The sequence below is a fragment of the Clarias gariepinus genome, chromosome 7 (assembly GCF_024256425.1).
Source record: "Clarias gariepinus isolate MV-2021 ecotype Netherlands chromosome 7, CGAR_prim_01v2, whole genome shotgun sequence".
In the NCBI taxonomy this organism is placed as follows: domain Eukaryota; kingdom Metazoa; phylum Chordata; class Actinopteri; order Siluriformes; family Clariidae; genus Clarias; species Clarias gariepinus.
In genome coordinates this window covers 13,544,383-13,553,372 of record NC_071106.1, presented here as the reverse complement: position 1 = coordinate 13,553,372, position 8,990 = coordinate 13,544,383, and the positions used below count along the sequence as shown (strand labels likewise).

Below are 8,990 nucleotides of genomic sequence, written 5' to 3'. Positions count from 1 at the left end.
ATGGGCGAGTTAGTCATGAACCAGCTACATTTTAAACTCTTGGGTTGGGAATTTCAGAAACTGTTGACAAGTCACAAACCAGCAGAGAACAGCTGTCTGCATCACCCCAAGTATCCAAGACCATATTTATTGTCAAGCCTTATACCTGAACCTGCAGCAATGAAAGCTGACTTCATATTAACTTGAACACGTTTCCAGTTATACTGAACTTCCAGCCTCCTAACATACTGTATGACTGCTAATCAATCCCTGCTATCTGATATCAACCGAATGAGGATGGGCTCCCTGTTGAGTCTTGTTTCTCTCAAGGTTCCTTCTCCTTGTCCTCTTAGGGAGTTTTACCTTTGCCACCATTACCCTCGGCTTGCTCATCAGAGATATTCTGAAAATTATATTTACAAATGTATACAAATTTCTTACATTTTTCAAAGTAAATTCCATATTTTTTTGGATATGGAGCTAAATGAACATTGTTGACATTGCTACAGTACTTAAATACAGTTGAATTTAACTGAAATGAAATGAATTGTCTTGAACCATGCTGCCATTGTGAATTTAGTGTTAGGGGTGGGGGGATGCTTGTGGATGTGAAAAGGCATTGCTGCATTATGACAAGACTCCAGTATTTGCAGTCAAGGCATTGCTAGTCTCGTCTAGGAGCGTCTGTGTGTGCATGTACATTTTATACATTTATATATGACATATCACACCAGGATCCATCTCCAGGAGGTTAATAAAAAGAAAGAATGAATGAATGAATGAATTACCATTACCAGCATAATATCAGAAAGAAAAAAAAAGCTACACATTTCTGAGTTACAGTATGTTGTAATTGTGCACAGGCTGTCTTTATTGATTGATCTTTTATTCTATGTTGGCTCTTAGTTTCTGATTCTCCAGTTTTTTTTCTTCTAATAAAGCTGCAGCATGTTTCAGAATGACATAAAAAAAGACCACTCATTATTTAGCCTATCCACATGAACTGACTTTAAAAGCTTTAACAGATTTATTCCTAACCTTAACTCCAGAATTTAAATGTAACTGTTTAAAAAAAAGAATGCTACAATTGTTATTGTTATTGTTATTGTTATGAATTCCCTAAATGTATACATATGTTGCAATAGTTCGCAGATCAAAGGATGATCCACAAGGTGGCACAATAGCACGCAGAAATGACACAATAGATTTGGGTGGATTTAATTCGGCTGAATCCCTTAGTTGGCCGTTAGGAGGAGGTGAGCCCTGCTGCACACGGAGACATCAGCCACATCCATTTCGACACCAACATGACTGACTGACAAAGATCACCAACGCCCATGAAGAGCCAGTAGGAAATAAGCGGTGTAGAGAGAGGAGCCTGCTGCTGAAACAGAGACAGAGAGACAGAGACAGCGAGAGAAAGGATCTCTGCATTACTGCACTGCTAGCATCGTCCTGTCTGTCCCCTGTCGCGTCGCATCCCCCTCTCCGGGATTACACCCAGCCTTTTCTACAAGTCTTTCTTCTATTCCTTCATTGTTTGTTCCTTTGCTTTAAAATACATCGAAATGGCACGGATCGACAAAGAGGCTTGCAGGGACGCATACAACCTGGTCCGAGATGATAACTCGGATATAAACTGGTGAGACTGCTCATTCATTCATTCATTCATTCATTCATTCATTCATTCATTCAATATAATACTCATCCTTTCACGTTAGTCATTTACTTTATGTGCAACCATTAGGATGATGTTTTCTATATTTACTATGTCTGCATTTAAAATATCATTTAAAGAGAGACTCTGCTGTTTCAGCTAATGAAAGACACCCCACCTTAGCAGGTACAAAAAAAAAAAAAGACAGGTACCTCTACAAAAGCGAAGCCATAATCATGGCTCTGTAGAGACAAGTCAAAGTGCATGATTGTCTCCAAGACGTTTGCTCCTGAAATTTTTTGCTGTTAGTTTAATTATCCAAATCTATAAAAGACTGCCATAATTGCTTTTGTGTTAAAAAAAATAAAATAAAAAAAAACAGGCTTGGTTTTTGGTTTACCACCCACCATGTCCTAAATAACCCCCCTCATTTGAGTGCTCATTCGTGCCACGCTGGAGGTGTTCATTCAGTAACTCAGACTGTAGAGTTCTTTGCTTCTTGCAGACTTCCTAGTTATAGATAAACTGAGAGATGATTTATTGTCACACATTTGTACTCCTGGGTTTTTCTGTTCACGTGGGTTGTTTCCGTTTCTCGCATTAAAGGGCAATCTTTAAGTATGAAGGCACGATGATTGTGCCAGGAGGACACGGGACTGATTATGAAGAATTCAAAAGCCAGTGTACAGGTAAGCCATGGGTCACTTATGCTTTAGACTAAGTATTTCTTCTAGGGCCCGTAGCTGTTGTGGTTTAGCTGGCTCAGTCACCTAAAACTCATCTCTGTACTGACTTGGCTTGTTTTGTTTTTCTTTCTCCAGGACTTATTTGAATGTTTTCCAATTCATGAATCAAAGCAATACTAACATTGTCTGGCTTTAAATGATCTGTGGTTTGTGATTACTTAATTTTGTTTGATTTTCCTACTCTTAATTTAACTGTCCTGACGTTTGACGTTTGCAAAAGAGAGTGCTGAATACACGGAAGTGAATCACTAGTACACTACAGGTTACCTTATATGGCTATGTAGCCTATTAATTACTAGAGAGCTAGCCATAACTCGAACATTTGAAGAAGAAAAACACACAAAGAGCACCTGAGAAATCCTAGCAGAAGCTATTATTTCTCATGCATCAAAGATTTATCTAATTTGTTTTTACATTCTTTTTAGAGACTATCTAAATATATCTAGTATATACATTATCCTTATACAATAAGTGCACTATAAAGTATGAGATACTGACTGATGCACTCAGTGTGTTAGAGCACTGAATAGCTGAAATGAGGCCAGTTGGGATTTGGATAATGATGTCACCCCCCATTGCTATGCTGATGTGGATATGGGTGTGGTGCCTCTCTAAAAGGAGAGTTGCAGTGGCTTGCAGGTGCCACATATTGCCCAGAATCCTCCATATTTGATTAATATATATACTAAACGGTCTTTTCTGGTATCACCAGTGGTCATTTATATCCTTCTAAATGCATTGATGTGGTGTTTCCCACTACTGTCTCAGTGTATTATCAAGCCTTCCACTTTTTTTTTTCCCCTGTCCCAGATTTAGGCATACCTGAATAACCAGGAACATATGGTTCAGGTGTATTGTAAGCTGGAATGAATCTGGAACTTCCAAAGGTCATAATTTCGAAAAACAGCCATTCTGGATATAGAATACTGATTAGTTTTGATGAGCTTTTACTTCCCACAAACCGGTAAGAGACAGTCAGCCTGAGGGAAGTCACATGGTCTTATTGAGTGCTGTTGATAAGTTGCTGAGCTGGATGTTTAGTTTTTAGCCCTTTCATTTGAGTTGAGTTAAGAAAATTTGATAAGGTAAACCTGCAGCATCATTAATTGATCTGGACGACATATGCTGAATTTGTTTCCTGTTCAGCGTTAGTTAGTTAAATTCCCATTTTGTGCCTTATTGCATTAAAGAGTTTGAAATCATGTGGCTTAACAGTCCCCACCTCTAGAAACTGAGCATTAGGCAGAACTAAAAGTTTAACACCCCACCGTATTTCTCTTTTTCGCTGCATCATCAAAGATGCGGTGTTGGTTTAAGGTTCGATTTGTGCAATGTCAGCATATACACTAACTGGACCTTTAAAAAAAAAAGGAAGAGCACTTCAAAAATGTGGCAAGGAAGAAGAAGTGGGAAAGCTCTGACTCAAAGCAAAGATTAATGTAACAGGTATTTTTTTTTTGTGAGAATTATCATTCTAGGAACTACTTTCTTTTTATTATAGTTAATATGAATGACCACTGATGAGTTCAGTGAGAGTGATTCATGGGAAGTCACTACAGAGCAAAGTATGCTTATATTTTTAGGCTTCATTCTGCGGTCATTATATAAGATTCGGTTTAATAGCTTGGCTGCTTGTTATAGTAAAGGTATATCAAGGAAGTAACAAGACTGCTCTTTTTTTTAACTATTATGCTTGTAAATATTAAACCCAGTTAATCAACAACAATGTTTAATATCTGATCTACAGCAGTGGGCTGTGGTGCCAGTGCAAGTCTCTAAAGGGCACAATGCTTCCTGGCAGGAACAACCATTAGTGGCAGGCACAGGTCAGATTAGGACAAGGGGTTGACATGAAATGATTAGGCCTGAACATGCATTTCTGTGCTTCAGCTCTTTCGCAGCCATTTATCCCGAAGTACTAACTCTAGCTATTTTAGGCCGTGTGTCTGTATATTGCATAACATTTCTATCACATGGTTTATCTTAAAGAACTGATGAGATCATGATAAAGATCTGATAAAGATCGCTATGGATCAAACTTTTAAGGTGGTTTATCTAGAATGACCAATAAAAATGGCACTTTCCTATGAAAGTGTAATTTTTTATTTTATAAAGTGAAATCAGACATTTTAAGTACTTTATTTTGTGGAAGATTCACAGATTTCACAAATGGGATTCTCATTGGATACCTTCAATAAAGCAAAGTGCGTGTCGAGAGGTCTAGTCATGTCGCGTACAGTATGATGACACCAGCTGTCACAGATTTGCATTGCAGCACATACAAATTAGATTTTTTTTTTTTTTTGGTTTTCAGAACTTTCTTTTCCAAAAGTCCCTTGTTTTCCAGAGCTACTCCAATGGCATTGTTGACAGTGAGATCCATAATTGTTATTCAGGGGGAAAAAAAGACTTAGACCCTAGGTCTACTTTTAAGATACACTATAAAGAAAAGGCTAGTTAATCATAAATTGATTAGATCAGGTCTAGAATAATAAATACTTTCTTATTTAATTCTCAGTAACTTACATATTTGCATTATGTCCTAAGAAAGAGCTTAGCAACTGTATGACAAATAGTTAGTGTTATGTGGGTTAGTATGTATGATGGCTAGTGATTTGTCGCATTCGCAAGGCAGCAGTCTGTGCTTATGCCTCTTACACTTTTATAAGTTCTAAGCTGTTCCTTGGCCATTTCCTCTGTTTAAACAAGATTTCTTATCAGTTTCACCTGCGACTCCTCCTCCAGGATATTCTTCTGCTCTTTATTTCCCATGGTCATAAATAAGGAAGCGCTCTCCCTACTCTAATATGCCAAGCACATGAATAGACCCATTTCTCATTCCTGCTGTCTGTCGTTCCAGATGACACCCGTCTGTTTGCTTTCATAAGGTTCAAAACAGGAGATGCCATGAGCAAACGGGTCAAGTTCGTCCTCATCTCCTGGATCGGGGAGAACGTTAGCGGACTGCAGAGGGCTAAGATCAGCACAGACAAAACTTGTGTGAAAGAGATCTGTCAGGTGAGTCTCGAATGCATTTTTTTTAATGCTCTCTAAGTCTGGATGGGTATCACTGGAATGTTTACAATTTCTCCTTTCCCATGCAGAACTTTGCTAAAGAGTTCATGGTGAGCGACATTCGAGAGCTGGAGGAAGACTACATCCTAAACGAGCTGAAGAAGGCTGGTGGTGCTAACTACGACGCTCAGGCGGAATAGATTCTAGCAGGGTGCGCTCAGAGGAACGGGGTGGGGGGGAAGGGGGATCGGTTCATCAAATCTGGGAGAAAGAGTAAGGGAAACTTTTCATCGCACACTCCTTAAACACCTCTACGCAAACACATACATGCACGCACACACATACACACAAACACACACATACTGTATATACACAGAAACACTCGTCTGTCCCCTTCCAGCGTGGTCTCGATTAGTTTATCTGCTGTACTGTGCATCATCTCACACTCATCCCGAGTGCAGACTTTGTCTTTGTGTTAAGTATAACAACTATAACTGGAGTTCGAGTCAAAGAGACTCATTTTGTTCTTGATTGGACTCATGAGTTTCTTTCACTTTATTTCTGACATTGATCTTCCGTTCCTTAATACAGACCACTGTGTTTACGGCCCTAATCTCCCATGGAGAGAGGAGCATCACTGGATGTATGCGTTTGTGTGTATGTGTATGTATGTCTGTATGTCTGCAGATGCTGCACTGTGACTCACTTGGCTTTTGGTGGTTTTTGGGTTACAGCCCTGGAAAGCAGTTCCATTGTGCAGGCTGCGGTGTTCTCACTGTGGAGCAGCCATTTCTCTAGTATAGCCTTTCTTTTTAGTCATTAAAACCAATCTTCTTTTTTTTTTTCATTATTAAAAAAAATTATGCAGCGATATATTTTATTTTTGTTTGAAACTGGACGATGTCAACAAAGAAAGCAAATGTCATGTGCACAAATAATATGAATCATTTCAAAATAAAATGTTTTTTTTTATCAAAAATGTGTTGTATCATAATTATTTGCACTGTACTTGTAACAGAACTGCATTAAGCGATGTCTCTGGTGTCTTTGCCCAAGGTGTATTTGTGTCCGTTTGGTCGCCAATCTGGCTTATGTAACGCAAGCTGCTCATCATAGTCCCACTTTACTCATGCAAACTGCCCTGGGGAGATCAGGGGCGTCCCATGGGTCATCATGTCCAACAGGGCTGCCAAACGGAGAGCCAGTCACACTTGAGCCAAGCTGCTCTGCTCCATGTCTGTCAATATCCACCCATCATTTACCCCCCCCATCCCCCCCGCCCAACCGTTTGGTCTGACAGATTGCATAATTACAATAGACCTGACTGCATAATTATTTCATTTACAATCTATATGCCTAATTTTAAGACCTCACTATATAGAGACCAGTGAGAACAAAGGAATGGAGTAGGCGTTGGTATGAAGAGAACCATTTTCTACTTCGTCCCCTGCAATGTTATGTACTCTGTTAGTGTTTACAGTTGTTGGGAGTGTGTTAACATTGAGAAAGAGCAGCCAGGAAAAGCTTAAGCGAAGCTGCAGTTCTCAAAAATCTTCATACATTGGGGAAATGAACAGTTTTTAGCATGATGTTTCTTACAAAACATCCTCCACTTGATTGCATTTCTTGGTAACCACATACACACACAGTCATTTCTTCAAAGCATCATGAACTGGTGTTATGCATGTAATTGCACTTTTTATGTTACATAAAAAATGAGCTTTTTCATGCACTTACATGCCTTCACAGGTAAAAAAAAAAAAAAGAAGAAAAAGAATAAACAGGGCTGAGATCTGGGCATCAGGTCACTCCATGGGAACCTGGGAACTGTTGATTCAACCATCCCCTATGGATATAGACTTCTGGGTGCACTGGAATTCTCTGAAAGGGTTTAAAAAAAAAATACAAATCTGTGCATTGCTCAAAGCGACTTTTTTCTAAACCTGACCAGGAACGTGAATAATTTTGTAACTGTAACAAACAGTATATAACTGTGCACTGTGTATAAGATGGATTTGCGTTTAGGGGTGGGACAGGTGTTCGTCTACGTCTGCTGGGACTGCATTAAAAAGATTAATGACTGCTGGGGAATGATTAGTCTCTTGTCGCAGTGTCTCAAGCTGTGTACCTTGGCCTAGTCTTGCTGCCTCACAGCAGAGATTCCAATCTGGTGCGTGTCCAAACAGCTCCACTTCTCTTTTCACAAGGGTTGCTCTTTGGTTTTGTTGATTCTTTATTGAGTGTGCGTGCATGTGCATATGTGTATGTGTGTGTGTGTGTGTGAGTGTGAAAAAGAGAGAGAGGGCATATTCCAATAGATTGCTTAGCATCTTGTTTACAATGAGACTCACAAGGAAGTCCCTGCTAGCTATTCTCCTCAGATCCTTCCTGCATTCCAGGGGCCTCTCGGATATTTCATTGCCCACACACATTTCTGGAATTATTTAATGTGTGTGTGTATGTGTTTGTCTTGTTCTATTAATCTGTTATCCAAGTCATTGTATCACTGCAGAGGTACGGCTTAACCTGAGTAGCTGTCTACTTTTTGTCTGTGATAATAAAATAATTAATAATAATAACAATAATAATAATAATAATAATAATAGAAAAAACGTAGAGACGAGTTAGTGGGAGTCAATTTAAATCACCACTTTGACACTGCCTGGGATCCCACACAAGGCTACTGTTGCCACGTTCTTGTTATTGAAACATGCAATTCTCCATTCAAAGTGTCAGTGGGGGATTTGCATGCATCCAAACACATGTATTTACATGTCGTATGACCTGACCAAGCTGCAAGCTGTTTAAAACGTGCCCTTATATGACGAGGACACAGAATCCGACATGAGGACGGCGTTCTGGACTCGGAGGCAACGTCAGGGAGGCAGATTCGGTCGAGCCTTTCGGTTGCGGTTTAAGGTTGGGATAAAGGGGGGCGGGGGGTGGGTGGGATTTGGGGGCGAGCAAGGGGAGCCCTTTGAGGCCGAGTGAATGGCAAGAGAATGCAAGAGTGAATGGATCATTTCTCAAAGCTCCTGCGTGACACTCAAGCCATGGCACAGTGCTGCTTTTGTCAGCAGCTAATGAGCTGAAGCACAAATCTCCAAGTCGGTGCCGAGGCTTCGTCATGACCGTGTAAGTGCTGCCAAAAACACAATCCGGCAACCTGCTTCGAGTACACTGCCTCGGAATTTCCCTGCACAAGTGGTGCAGCTGAAAGCTTCTGGCATTGCAACACCAACATCACATTCTAAGTAAATATTAGTACATTCTAGTGCCGTCCATTGTTCTACTTGTTTGTTCGGCATTCCCTGTTAAGGCTTTCATTTTAAGTCTCATTTAAATAACAACTCAATCTCAGAAGTGGCCTTAAAGCTTGTTTGTGTGTTTAAGCATTGGGCTTGCTTGATAAGGAACCAGAAGCTCATATCATGTAGGCCAGATTAATCACTGACCCGACATAAATCCACTTTGACCTATAGGAACGTATATACGATTCCCCGTAGTTCTGCTTTAAATGTCACTACACCCACATTCCCCCACAGTTGTCTCACTGCCCATTTAATTAAACCATAACTCTTGCGTGTACGGAT

General features: G+C 40.0%; 1 protein-coding gene across 1 annotated transcript; it reads left to right on the top strand.

The window, feature by feature from the left end:
* The first annotated feature begins 1,260 nt into the window (after positions 1–1,260).
* On the top strand, positions 1,261–6,383 carry cotl1 (coactosin-like F-actin binding protein 1). Its single transcript, XM_053500933.1, has 4 exons — positions 1,261–1,621; positions 2,243–2,325; positions 5,243–5,400; positions 5,487–6,383. The coding sequence occupies exons 1-4, from the start codon at positions 1,548–1,550 to the stop codon at positions 5,595–5,597; spliced, it is 426 nt and encodes a 141-aa protein (XP_053356908.1). The 5' UTR covers positions 1,261–1,547; the 3' UTR covers positions 5,598–6,383.
* The last annotated feature ends 2,607 nt before the right edge of the window (positions 6,384–8,990 follow it).